The sequence below is a fragment of the Astyanax mexicanus genome, chromosome 6, assembly GCF_023375975.1.
Source record: "Astyanax mexicanus isolate ESR-SI-001 chromosome 6, AstMex3_surface, whole genome shotgun sequence".
NCBI lineage: Eukaryota > Metazoa > Chordata > Actinopteri > Characiformes > Acestrorhamphidae > Astyanax > Astyanax mexicanus.
In genome coordinates, this window is record NC_064413.1 from 10,663,373 (window position 1) to 10,677,628 (window position 14,256).

The 14,256-nt window shown below is 38.2% G+C and overlaps 1 protein-coding gene across 2 annotated transcripts in view; it reads right to left on the reverse strand.

Annotated features, from left to right (window-relative positions):
* Positions 1–14,256, reverse strand: part of fhod3b (formin homology 2 domain containing 3b) — a 403,456-nt gene that overhangs the window by 106,402 nt on the left and 282,798 nt on the right. For both annotated transcript variants that reach the window (XM_049480538.1, XM_049480537.1), the window contains exon 23: positions 13,084–13,245. In XM_049480538.1, coding sequence (XP_049336495.1) covers positions 13,084–13,245 — 162 coding nt within the window. The remainder of the gene's footprint in view (positions 1–13,083; positions 13,246–14,256) is intronic.

Here is a 14,256-nt window from a genome sequence, read left to right on the forward strand (position 1 = left end):
GGCCCCGCCCCCTGGGGGGGTGTATGTCTACTTAAACTGACAGGGTATCTGAGAATCATGTAATGATCAAAGGACTGAAGTGGTATTAGTGTCAGGTTAAGCATTCCAAAGTTATAAGTGTTAAAGACATTTTACTGCACCATGGTAGAACTCATTTGCATATGGCGGCCATATTGTTTATAAATGTAAAGATTTTTTTAATAATTATTGAGGAGTAAGCTCTGCTGAACTGTTTGACACCAAACATGTCATGATTGGTCAAGGATCCAAGGACAAGATCTCAAAAGTAGGTTTTGCATATTATGCAAATTTAAAAAAAAATTAAGTGGGTGGAGCATAAACAAGAATGACCCAGGTGGCTGACCATCATGAACAAGAAGGATAAATATGTTCAATTAAGCAAGACAAGCAAGATTGAATAAGTTCAGCAGAGCTTTAATTTAGAATAATTCACCTGTAGCTGTTTCACCAAATGACCACCAGAGCGCAGCAAGAGACCACATATAACCTGCTGGAAATCTATCACTCTTTCAGAAAGACAGAACATTCCCTATCAGTGTGTTTCTATTTATTAAAAAGAGAAGAAAAGTCCGATTGGGCTCCAAATTGGTACTCATGATCAAGTGGTCTGTATATACATGTATGTAAATTTGTGTGTTGATAGGGTCAAAGGTTCCTGACTTCTGACCATTTAGGTTTGAAAAAAGTGATAATACAGGCTTATGGCCTACAAAATGGCTGTTGCTCTTTGGCCATATTAGAGGCAGAAAATATCTGATTTGACTCAAAATTTGCAATCATGATCAAGTGGTCTGTATATATATGTATGTAAATTTGTGTGTTGATAGGGTCAAAGGTTCCTGACTTCTGACCATTTAGGTTTGAAAAAAGCGATAATACAGGCTTATGGCCTACAAAATGGCTGTTGCTCTTTGGCCATATTAGAGGCAAAAAATATCTGATTTGGCTCAAAATTTGCAATCAAGATCACAATATCAGTCTATATATGTATGTCAATTTCTGTGTCGATAGGATCAAAGGTTCCTGACTTCTGTCCATTTAGATTTGAAAAAAGCGATAATACAGGCTTGAGGCCTACAAAATCGCCGTAGTTTTCCAGCCGTTGTAGAGGCAAAACATGTCCGATTTGGCTGAAAATTTGCCATCAAGATCAGATTATCAGTCTATATATGTGTATAAATTTGTGTGTTGATACGGTGAAAGGTTCCTGTCTTCTGTCCATTTAGGTTGGAAAATAGCGATAAATAGAATAAATTGAAAATATTTATTTTTTCACTGTAGAGCCTACTGAAGACTTATTTGGCTCATACTTGGCACATGTACTTCAAATGTCATTGTTAATTAGTAGCTTCAACAGTTTTGGCATGTTTTAAACTTTGACAGAGTTTTGGCCAAATAACTCTGAAAAGGCTTTCACGTACATGTTTGATCAATGTTTATGGGCCTCAAATAGTTAAAATGTCAAGATTTTTTTGATAATTATTTACCTACAGGGTCTCAAGATTGCATCAAGATCAAATTTGTTTTGATTGATTAAGGACTTAAAGACAAGTTCGAAAAGAGCTATTTTTACTCTTTTGCCAACTGATGAAAATCTTTGCATTTTTGGTAAACACATGTAAATACAAAGTTGTAAAGGCTACAGCAAAGTATACAACTAAAAAAGAATAACAAGCCTAGGCCACTTGTACCTTTAGATATAACTGATTTTCTGCTATAGCGCCCCCTTGAGGCCAATCAACGCCATATTTTAATGGATGATAGAAGGCCCTGAGATACATGTAGGGTATAAGTATCGTCCTGATTGGTCATTGTTTAGCCTGTCAAAAGCTTGCTGGAATCTGATTGGCTAATAACGATCGCAAAAATTTGCATATCAAATTTTCCTTCTGTAAAACATTAGGACATAGGCCATAGATGATACTTGCCAAAGGAGAGCTTTATAGCTTGTACGGTTCCTGAGAAACAGATTTTTAGCTTTGGCTCCGCCCCCTGGGGGCGTATGTCTACACAGATTGACGGGCTACCTCAGAATCATGTTGGCATCAAAGTTGTAAAGTGGCATTAGTGTCGGTTTAAGCATTCAAAAGTTACAGCTGTTAGAGTAAATTTGGGTGTGCCACGGTAAGATTAATTTGCATATGGCGGCCATATTGTTTACAAATTTCACAATTTTTTTGATAATTATTGAGGTTGGGACTCTGCTGAGTTGTTTGACACCAAATATGACAGGATTGGTCAATGACCCTAGGACAAGTTCTCAAAAGTAGGTTTTGCATATTATGCTAAATAGCAAAAAATCTAAGTGGGCGGAGCTTAGTGGTTCTATTGACCTTTTTGATTTGCCATTAACCAAGGAATCATATAATGCAAGAATTTTTGCTCTAGCTATCAGGGCGTGGCAGTTACGAGGCCTAACGCGTTGACCTTCGCCATAGCGCCCCCTTGAGGCCGATCGGGCTCATCTTTTGAATCTGAGTAGCGGTGAGAAGTACTACCATATGACCAAGTCTCAGCCCTGTAGGCCTTACGGTTTCTTCTGCCCGATCACTTCTATGGCAGAAAAAGAATAAGAATAATAATAATAATAATAATAATAATAATAATAATAATAATAATAATCAGAACAATTACAATAGGGTTTCTAGCACTACGTGCTCGAACCCCTAATAATAATAATAATAATAATAATCAGAACAATTACAATAGGGTTTCTAGCACTACGTGCTCGAACCCCTAATAATCAGAACAATTACAATAGGGTTTCTAGCACTACGTGCTCGAACCCCTAATAATAATAATCAGAACAATTACAATAGGGTTTCTAGCACTACGTGCTCGAACCCCTAATAAATATAGCCGCAAGCGGCGATTTACGGGGTTCGAGCGTCACAGGCAAAGAGGCCCCTGGAGGCCAGTTAGGCTTAAAACCTGTTGCTGGTTGACCGTCATCACCAAACTGGATAACCAAGCTGGGTAACCAGCGTGACCATAAAGACCATAATGGCAATGCTAGATGAGTGGTGTGAGTAAACTAGTTGAAAAGCATTGATAAATTGAGCTGTAGTGTTCATCAGGTTTTATGTGGTGTCTTACTGCACTCTAGTGGGCATTTGGTGAAACAAATTCAGTTCTTAAATTGAAAAAACACAAGGCATAAAAAGGGCATATAAATAACCCGTATATAGTATATAAGTTTTGACCTGATTAACATTCAGCCTGTTAAAAGCTTGCTGGAATGTGATTGGCTAATAGTGACCACAAAAGTGTCCATATCAAATTTTCATTTGGTGTACCATTAGTGCATGGGCCATAGATGATAATTGGCTAGGATGACCTTGATAGCTTGTATGGTTCTAGAGAAACAGCTATCGAGCATTGGCTGCGCCCCCTGGGGGGGTGTATGTCTACTTAAACTGACAGGGTATCTGAGAATCATGTAATGATGAAAGGACTGAAGTGGTATTAGTGTCAGGTTAAGCATTCAAAAGTTATAAGTGTTAAAGACATTTTACTGCACTGTGGTAGAACTAATTTGCATATAGCGGCCATATTGTTTACAAATGTAAAGATTTTTTTAATAATTATTGAGGAGTAAGCTCTGCTGAACTGTTTGACACCAAACATGTCATGATTGGTCAAGGATCCAAGGACAAGATCTCAAAAGTAGGTTTTGCATATTATGCTAATTTAAAAAAAAATTAAGTGGGTGGAGCATAAACAAGAATGACCCAGGCGGCTGACCATCATGAACAAGAAGGATAAAGATGTTCAATTAAGCAAGACAAGCAAGATTGAATAAGTTCAGCAGAGCTTTAATTTAGAATAATTCACCTGTAGCTGTTTCACCAAATGACCACCAGAGCGCAGCAAGAGACCACATATAACCTGCTGGAAATCTATCACTCTATAAGTAAGACAGAACATTCCCTATCAGTGTGTTTCTATTTATTAAAAAGAGAAGAAAAGTCCGATTGGGCTCCAAATTAGTACTCATGATCAAGTGGTCTGTATATATATACGTGTGTAAATTTGTGTGTTGATAGGGTCAAAGGTTCCTGACTTCTGTCCATTTAGGCTTGAAAAAAGCGATAATACAGGCTTATGGCCTACAAAATGGCTGTTGCTCTTTGGCCATATTACAGGCAAAAAATATCTGATTTGGCTCAAAATTTGCAATCAAGATCACAATATCAGTCTGTATATGTATGTCAATTTCTGTGTCGATAGGGTCAAAGGTTCCTGACTTCTGTCCATTTAGATTTGAAAAAAGCGATAATACAGGCTTGAGGCCTACAAAATCGCTGTAGTTTTCCAGCCGTTGTAGAGGCAAAACATGTCCGATTTGGCTGAAAATTTGCAATCAAGATCAGATTATCAGTCTATATATGTGTATAAATTTGTGTGTCGATAGGGTGAAAGGTTCCTGTCTTCTGTCCATTTAGGTTGGAAAATAGCGATAAATAGAATAAATTGAAAATAGTTATTTTTTCACTGTAGAGCCTACTGAAGACTTATTTGGCTCATACTTGGCACATGTGCTTCAAATGTCATTGGTAATTAGTAGCTTCAACAGTTTTGGCATGTTTTAAACTTTGACAGAGTTTTGGCCAAATAACTCTGAAAAGGCTTTCACGTACATGTTTGATCAAGGTTTATGGGCCTCAAATAGTTAAAATGTCAAGATTTTTTTGATAATTATTTACCTACAGGGTCTCAAGATTGCATCAAGACCAAATTTGTTTTGATTGATTAAGGACTTAAAGACAAGTTCGAAAAGAGCAATTTTTACTCTTTTGGCCACTGATGAAAATCTTTGCATTTTTGGTAAACACATGTAATTACAAAGTTGTAAAGGCTACAGCAAAGTATACAACTAAAAAAGAAGAACATGCCTAGGCCACTTGTACCTTTAGATATAACTGATTTTCTGCTATAGCGCCCCCTTGAGGCCAATCAACGCCATATTTTAATGGATGATAGAAGGCCCTGAGATACATGTAGGGTATAAGTATCGTCCTGATTGGTCATTGTTTAGCATGTCAAAAGCTTGCTGGAATCTGATTGGCTAATAACGATCGCAAAAATTTGCATATCAAATTTTCCTTCTGTAAAACATTAGGACATAGGCCATAGATGATACATGCCAAAGGAGAGCTTCATAACTTGTACGGTTCCTGAGAAACAGATTTTTAGCTTTGGCTCCGCCCCCTGGAGGCGTACGTCTACACAGATTGACGGGCTACCTCAGAATCATGTTGGCATCAAAGGTCTAAAGTGGCATTAGTGTAGGTTTAAGCATTCAAAAGTTACAGCTGTTAGAGTAAATTTGGGTGTGCCACGGTAAGATTAATTTGCATATGGCGGCCATATTGTTTACAAATTTCACAATTTTTTTGATAATTATTGAGTTTGGGACTCTGCTGAGTTGTTTGACACCAAATATGACAGGATTGGTCAATGAGTTTAGGACAAGTTCTCAAAAGTAGGTTTTGCATATTATGCTAAATAGCAAAAAATCTAAGTGGGCGGAGCTTAGTGGTTCTATTGACCTTTTTGATTTGCCATTAACCAGGGAATCATATAATGCAAGAATTTTTGCTCTAGCTATCAGGGCGTAGGAGTTACGGGGCCAAACGCGTTGACCTTCGCCATAGCGCCCCCTTGAGGCCGATTTGGCTCATCTTTTGAATCTGAGTAGCGGTGAGAAGTACTACCATATGACCAAGTCTCAGCCCTGTAGGCCTTACGGTTTCTTCTGCCCAATCACTTCTATGGCAGAAAAAGAATAAGAACTATAATAATAATAATAAATATAGCCGCAAGCGGCGATTTACGGGGTTCGAGCGTTACAGGCAAAGAGACCCCTGGAGGCCAGTTAGGCTTAAAACATGTTGCCGGTTGACCGGCATCGCCAAACTGGATGAGGATGACCAGCATGACCGTGAAGACCAAGCTAGATTACCAGCATGACTAATCTGGATGACAAACTTGTTGACCATATTGACCAAGCTGGAAGACCATAATGACCAAACTGGATGACCAGCATGGCAAAGGTGGTTGGCCAGTATGACCAAGCTGGAAGACCACCATTACTATGAGGACAAAGCTGAATGACCAGCAGGACCATAATGACCAATGTGAATGGCCAGCATGACCAAGCTGGATGGCCAGCATAACCAAGCTGGGTGACCAGCGTGACCATAAAGACCATAATGGCAATGCTAGATGAGTGGTGTGAGTAAACTAGTTGAAAAGCATTGATAAATTGAGCTGTAATGTTCATCAGGCTTTATGTGGTGTCTTACTGCACTCTAGTGGGCATTTGGTGAAACAAATTCAGTTCTTAAATTAAAAAAACACAAGGCATAAAAAGGGCATATAAATAACCCGTATATAGTATATAAGTTTTGACCTGATTAACATTCCGCCTGTTAAAAGCTTGCTGGAATGTGATTGGCTAATAGTGACCACAAAAGTGTCCATATCAAATTTTCATTTGGTGTACCATTAGTGCATGGGCCATAGATGATAATTGGCTAGGATGACCTTGATAGCTTGTATGGTTCTAGAGAAACAGCTATCGAGCATTGGCCCCGCCCCCTGGGGGGGTGTATGTCTACTTAAACTGACAGGGTATCTGAGAATCATGTAATGATCAAAGGACTGAAGTGGTATTAGTGTCAGGTTAAGCATTCAAAAGTTATAAGTGTTGAAGACATTTTACTGCACCATGGTAGAACTAATTTGCATATGGCGGCCATATTGTTTATAAAAGTAAAGATTTGTTTTAATAATTATTGAGGAGTAAGCTCTGCTGAACTGTTTGACAGCAAACATGTCATGATTGGTCAAGGATCCAAGGACAAGATCTCAAAAGTAGGTTTTGCATATTATGCAAATTTAAAAAAAAATTAAGTGAGTGGAGCATAAACAAGAATGACCCAGGTGGCTGACTAGCATGACCAAGAAGGATAAAGATCTTCAATTAAGCAAGACAAGCAAGATTGAATAAGTTCAGCAGAGCTTTAATTTAGAATAATTCACCTGTAGCTGTTTCACCAAATGACCACCAGAGCGCAGCAAGAGACCACATATAACCTGCTGGAAATCTATCACTCTATCAGAAAGACAGAACATTCCCTATCAGTGTGTTTCTATTTATTAAAAAGAGAAGAAAAGTCCGATTGGGCTCCAAATTGGTACTCATGATCAAGTGGTCTGTCTATACATGTATGTAAATTTGTGTGTTGATAGGGTCAAAGGTTCCTGACTTCTGACCATTTAGGTTTGAAAAAAGTGATAATACAGGCTTATGGCCTACAAAATGGCTGTTGCTCTTTGGCCATATTAGAGGCAAAAAATATCTGATTTGGCTCAAAATATGCAATCAAGATCACAATATCAGTCTATATATGTATGTCAATTTCTGTGTCAATGGGGTCAAAGGTTCCTGACTTCTGTCAATTTAGATTTGAAAAAAGCGATAATACAGGCTTGAGGCCTACAAAATCGCTGTAGTTTTCCAGCCGTTGTAGAGGCAAAACATGTCCGATTTGGCTGAAAATTTGCAATCAAGATCACAATATCAGTCTATATATGTGTATAAATTTGTGTGTTGATAGGGTGAAAGGTTCCTGTCTTCTGTCCATTTAGGTTGGAAAATAGCGATAAATAGAATAAATTGAAAATAGTTATTTTTTCACTGTAGAGCCTACTGAAGACTTATTTGGCTCATACTTGGCACATGTACTTCAAATGTCATTGTTAATTAGTAGCTTCAACAGTTTTGGCATGTTTTAAACTTTGACAGAGTTTTGGCCAAATAACTCTGAAAAGGCTTTCACGTACATGTTTGATCAAGGTTTATGGGCCTCAAGTAGTTAAAATGTCAAGATTTTTTTGATAATTATTTACCTACAAGGTCTCAAGATTGCATCAAGACCAAATTTGTTTTGATTGATTAAGGACTTAAAGACAAGTTCGAAAAGAGCAATTTTTACTCTTTTGGCCACTGATGAAAATCTTTGCATTTTTGGTAAACATATGTAATTACAAAGTTGTAAAGGCTACAGCAAAGTATACAACTAAAAAAGAATAACAAGCCTAGGCCACTTGTACCTTTAGATATAACTGATTTTCTGCTATAGCGCCCCCTTGAGGCCAATCAACGCCATATTTTAATGGATGATAGAAGGCCCTGAGATACATGTAGGGTATAAGTATCGTCCTGATTGGTCATTGTTTAGCATGTCAAAAGCTTGCTGGAAACTGATTGGCTAATAACGATCGCAAAAATTTGCATATCAAATTTTCCTTCTGTAAAACATTAGGACATAGGCCATAGATGATACATGTCAAAGGAGAGCTTCAAAGCTTGTACGGTTCCTGAGAAACAGATTTTTAGCTTTGGCTCCGCCCCCTGGGGGCGTATGTCTACACAGATTGACGGGCTACCTCAGAATCATGTTGGCATCAAAGTTGTAAAGTGGCATTAGTGTAGGTTTAAGCATTCAAAAGTTACAGCTGTTAGAGTAAATTTGGGTGTGCCACGGTAAGATTAATGTGCATATGGCGGCCATATTGTTTACAAATTTCACAATTTTTTCGATAATTATTGAGGTTGGGACTCTGCTGAGTTGTTTGACACCAAATATGACAGGATTGGTCAATGACCCTAGGACAAGTTCTCAAAAGTAGGTTTTGCATATTATGCTAAATAGCAAAAAATCTAAGTGGGCGGAGCTTAGTGGTTCTATTGACCTTTTTGATTTGCCATTAACCAAGGAATCATACAATGCAAGATTTTTTGCTCTAGCTATCAGGGTGTAGGAGTTACGAGGCCAAACGCGTTGACCTTCGCCATAGCGCCCCCTTGAGGCCGATCGGGCTCATGTTTTGAATCTGAGTAGCGGTGAGAAGTACTACCATATGACCAAGTCTCAGCCCTGTAGGCCTTACGGTTTCTTCTGCCCAATCACTTCTATGGCAGAAAAAGAATAAGAACTATAATAATAATAATAATCAGAACAATTACAATAGGGTTTCTAGCACTACGTGCTCGAACCCCTAATAATAATCAGAACAATTACAATAGGGTTTCTAGCACTACGTGCTCGAACCCCTAATAAATATAGCCGCAAGCGGCAATCATTGGGTTCAAGCACCAACTTGCACAATGGTGCCTACTGGAGCATTGAATGGTGATGTGTAAGAAGGTCTAATATGATTGGAGATGCCCTGTCACATTTAGAAATTATCAAGTTTTTCACCTGTTATTAATGTTGAGCAGAGGCCTTTCGACCTGATCAGTGCTTAAATTCACATGTAAATCTAGTGAACTTTGTAGGATATTCATTAAGTGAGTTAGAACTAGTCAAAAGGTGTCTACATGTTATTGGTATTGATCAGGTGGCTTCAACCAGAATGTTCACAAAGTGGTATTCAGATTGACCTTTGAACCTTTGCAGAACAAGCTGAAATGTTTGACCAAACAAGTTTAAATTAACACAAAGGAGTGAATGTTCTGATATGACATGTAATTACGAAGTTATTATAAATCTAGTTCTGAATTAAATGGCGCTTCATCAAGCACCAACTAGCACAATGGTGCCTACTAGAGCATAGGATGGTGATGTGTAAGAAGGTCTAACACAATTGGAGACATTCTGTCACATTTAAAATGATCAAAAGTCTTTCACCTGTTATTAATGTTGAGAAGAGGCACAAAGGAGTGAATGTTCTGATATGACATGTAATGTCAAGTTATTCTTAATCTAGTTCTGTATTAAATGGCGCTTCATCAGAGTGATATTGTACAGAGGTCTTTAACATTGTGAGATTACAGCAAATACTGCAGAGTTACAGCAATTTAGGTTAGAAATTCCAAGGACGCACAGATTGCTTGATGCCTGGAGAGTATTGTATGTGAAATTTTCACAAATGTTTTTAATGAACATTTACCTAGAGACTCTACAGTGTGCAGCAAGACTGAAATGGAGGTGATAGGCCAAATATCCAGAGAGTAGTTTCAATATAGCTATTTTCAAACAATTAGCAATTATGAATGAACAAAGCCCTTTTTAAACATAGTTGTATTGAGAAATTTGTCAGAGCCACTGTACTAAATATGGCAAAAACAATTAGATGTCAAAATAGTACAGCATGATTGACATATACTCGTTTTTTTGGAACAGCGCCCCCCAGTGGGCGGATTGTTTCAGCACTTTGCAGGTCACTACAGTGTCTCCACCTGAACATAACTGCCAAATATCATCCAGATTGGGCAACATTCAGCCTGCCAAAATGTCTGCTGAATGCTGATTGGCTGATGGTGTTCAGCCATGTTGATTGATTAAGTTGCCCTTTGAACATCCTTTAGAGGCTGTATGATAGATTCTACATGCAAAGTTTCAACTTGCTAGGTTGCACGGTTGCTGAGAAACAGTGCTCCAAATTTACCTTTTGAAGTGAATGGGGCATATATCCGGAAGGACTAATTTGCATATGGCGGCCATATTGTTTACATATTTCAACTTTTTCTTAATGAATATTGAAGCGCATGCTCTCACGAGTGTTTTGATACCAAACATGCCAGGATTGGTCAAAATTCCTAGGACTAGTTTGCAAAAGTAGGTTTTGCATATTATGCAAATTAGCACAAAATCTATATAGACGGAAGTGCATGGTCCAAATTGGAAAGTTGTTGGTATTGACCCAAGGAATCCATCAAAAAAAGAATTTTGAATGTCGGTCTTATGGTTTTTGAGTTATTGAGAAAATTGTGAAAAATGAATTTCCTTGTTTATAGCGCCACCACTTGACCAATCGGTGCCATTTTTGTTGTCCACCGAGATGCACTGATCCTACATCTACCTACCAAGTTTCATTTCTCTAGGACTTACGGTTTAGGCTGCACAACTGTTTTTACAGGAGAAAAAGAATAATAATAATAATAAATATAGCCGCAAGCGGCAATCATCGGGTTCAAGCACCAACTGGCACAATGGTGCATACTAGAGAACTGAATGGTGATGTGTAAAAAGGGCTAATATGATTGGAGATGCCCTGTCACATTTAGAGATTATTAAAAAATTTTCACCTGTTATTAATGTTGAGCAGAAGCCTTTCAACGTGATCAGTGCTTAAATTGTAAATTGTAATTGTAATGTCAATCTAGTGAAGTTTGTAGGATATTCATCAAGTGAGTTAGATCTAGTCAAAATGTGTCTACATGTTATTGGTATTGATCAGGTGGTTTCAACCAGAATGTTTACAAAGTGGTGTTCAGATTGACCTTTTGACCTTTGCAAAACAAGCTGAAATGTTTTACCAAACAAGTTTACATTAACACAAATGAGTTCATTGTCTGACATGACATGTAATTACAAAGTTATTCTAAATCTAGTTCTGAATTAAATGGCGCTTCATCAAACAGCAACTGGCACAATGGTGCCTACTAGAGCATAGGATGGTGATGTGTAAGAAGGTGTAACACAATTGGAGACACTCTGTCACATTGAGAAATTATCAAAAGTCTTTCACCTGTTATTAATGTTGAGAAGAGGCACAAAGGAGTGCATGTTCTGATATGACATGTAATTACAAATATATTCTAAATCTAGTTCTGTATTAAATGGCGCTTCATCAGAGTGATATTGTACAGAGGTCTTTGACATTGTGAGATTACAGCAAATACTGCAGAGTTACAGCAATTTAGGTTGAAAATTTCAAGGACGCTCAGACTGCTTGATGCCTGGACACTATTGTATGTGAAATTTTCACAAATGTTTTTATTGAATCTTAACCTAGAGACTCTACAGTGTGCAACAAGTCTGAAATGGCGGTGATAGGCCAAATATCCAGAGACTAGTATCAATATAGCTATTTTCAAACAATTAGCAATTATGAATGAACAAAGCACTTTTTAAACATAGTTGTATTGACAAATTTGTCAGAGCCACTGTACTAAATATGGCACAAACATTTAGATGTCAAAATAGTATAGTATGATTGACATGTATTCGATTTGTTGGAACAGCGCCCCCCAGTGGTCGGATTGTTTCAGCAATTTGCAGGTCACTACAGCGTCTCCACCTGAACATAACTGCCAAGTGTCATCCAGATTGGGCAACATTCAGCCTGCCAAAATGTCTGCTGAATGCTGATTGGCTGATGGTGTTCAGCCATGTTGATTGATTAAGTTGCCCTTTGAACATCCTTTAGAGGCTGTATGACAGATTCTGCATGCAAAGTTTCAGCTTGCTAGGTTGCACGGTTGCTGAGAAACAGTGTTCCAAATTTAACAATTGAAGTGAATGGGGCATATATCCGGAAGGACTAATTTGCATATGGTGGCCATATTGTTTACAAATTTCAACTTTTTCTTAATGAATATTGAAGGCCATGCTCTCACGAGTGTTTTGATACCAAACATGCCAGGATTGATCAAAATTCCTAGGACTAGTTCGCAAAAGTATGTTTTGCATATTATGCAAATTAGCAAAAAATCTATATAGACGGAAGTGCATGGTCCAAATTGGAAAGTTGTAGGTATTGACCCAAGGAATCCATCAAACAAAGAATTTTGAATGTAGGTCTTATGGTTTTTGAGTTATTGAGAAAATTGTGAAAAATGAATTTCCTTGTTTATAGCGCCACCACTTGACCAATCGGTGCCATTTTTGTTGTCCACCGAGATGCACTGATCCTACATCTACCTACCAAGTTTCATTTCTCTATGACTTACGGTTTAGGCTGCACAACTGTTTTTACAGGAGAAAAAGAATAATAATAATAATAAGAAAAATCTTAGCAAAAACAATAGGGTTCTACGCACCTTCGGTGCTTGAACCCTAATAAGAAGAAGAAGAAGAAGAAGAAGAAGAAAAATCTTAGCAAAAACAATAGGGTTCTACGCACCTTCTGTGCTTGAACCCTAATAATAATAAGAAAAATCTTAGCAAAAACAATAGGGTTCTACGCACCTTCGGTGCTTGAACCCTAAAAATGGAAGGGAGGGTTCTGTGTAACTGTGTGTGTATGTGTGCGTGTGTGTGGTACCTTAGCAGAGCGAGTGATGGCTCCAATCTCAGAGTACAAGTCAGAACTTTCCGGAAACTTCTCCACCACGATGGAGCAGACGTGATGCAGCAAGGACTGCTTATGCACCGTGTCCTTCACTTCCGGAACCTTCTCCAGGTAACTCAGCTCAAAGCCCTTAGCCTGGACACACACAAATAAAAAAAAAACTTTTTCCTTTGATTTGGGCTCTTTACTGATAGACATCCCACATCTCGTGCAATTTGCAGTATTCTCCCAAATATTTATAGAGGCTCCCTGATGCCTACAAATAACGTACAATATACCGTAAACCAGAAAAATCTATTTTAGGCTTGCTTATGCACTCTTTGGGAAAGACTAAGCAAGATTTACACTTAATCAGTACCATGTAGTTTGGCAGCCCCATGGCAGAGAGGTCAAACACAGGGAACATAAAGACACTACCTCTGCCCTTATTGTTCACGGTGGGTAAATGATTAAGTGGAATAAATGAGTATATAACTAAATGTTTGTGGTGGAGGCATCTGTGGTTGTGGTGTAGCTGAAATACTGGTCTTTTTTCTCATTAGCTTGCTATAGAAATGATAACTTACCTGTTAGCTAGATAGGAAAAAAGACTGAGGACGTAGCTAGTTATCTAGCTAGGGAACATTTAAAGAGGGCTCCTTATCACCGTAGTTTACAGACCTCGCTCTACTGCAGCAGATTAGCATCAGCTGCATTAAACTGCAGTGCACAGTCTTCTGGACCATGGGCCAGGTCAGTACTCTGCAGAGCTGCCGGTCCAGATAAATGCTTAATTAGCATGTAATTAGCAGGAGTACAGTAACCGCATGTGTGCTGGTTTTAGCACACGGCACGAAAAATCCTGGAATTACATTTCTCAGATTAGCTTTGTACTGGCGCCCACGGTTTACCAGTTTATCGTTACAGCATGCTTTAATCATTTTCACAAAACTTCAGAAAGGAGAATAAACAAAGTTACATTAATGATCCCTTAAAGGGAACACTGGCCCAAATCAGAACCGGACTACTGATTCCTCAAGCTGTATGCTCGAGCTGCTGGATATATATACACTGCTCAAAAAAGGAACACTCAAATAACACATCCTAGATCTAAATGAATGAAATATTCTCATTGAATACTTTGTTCTGTACAAAGTTGAATGTGCT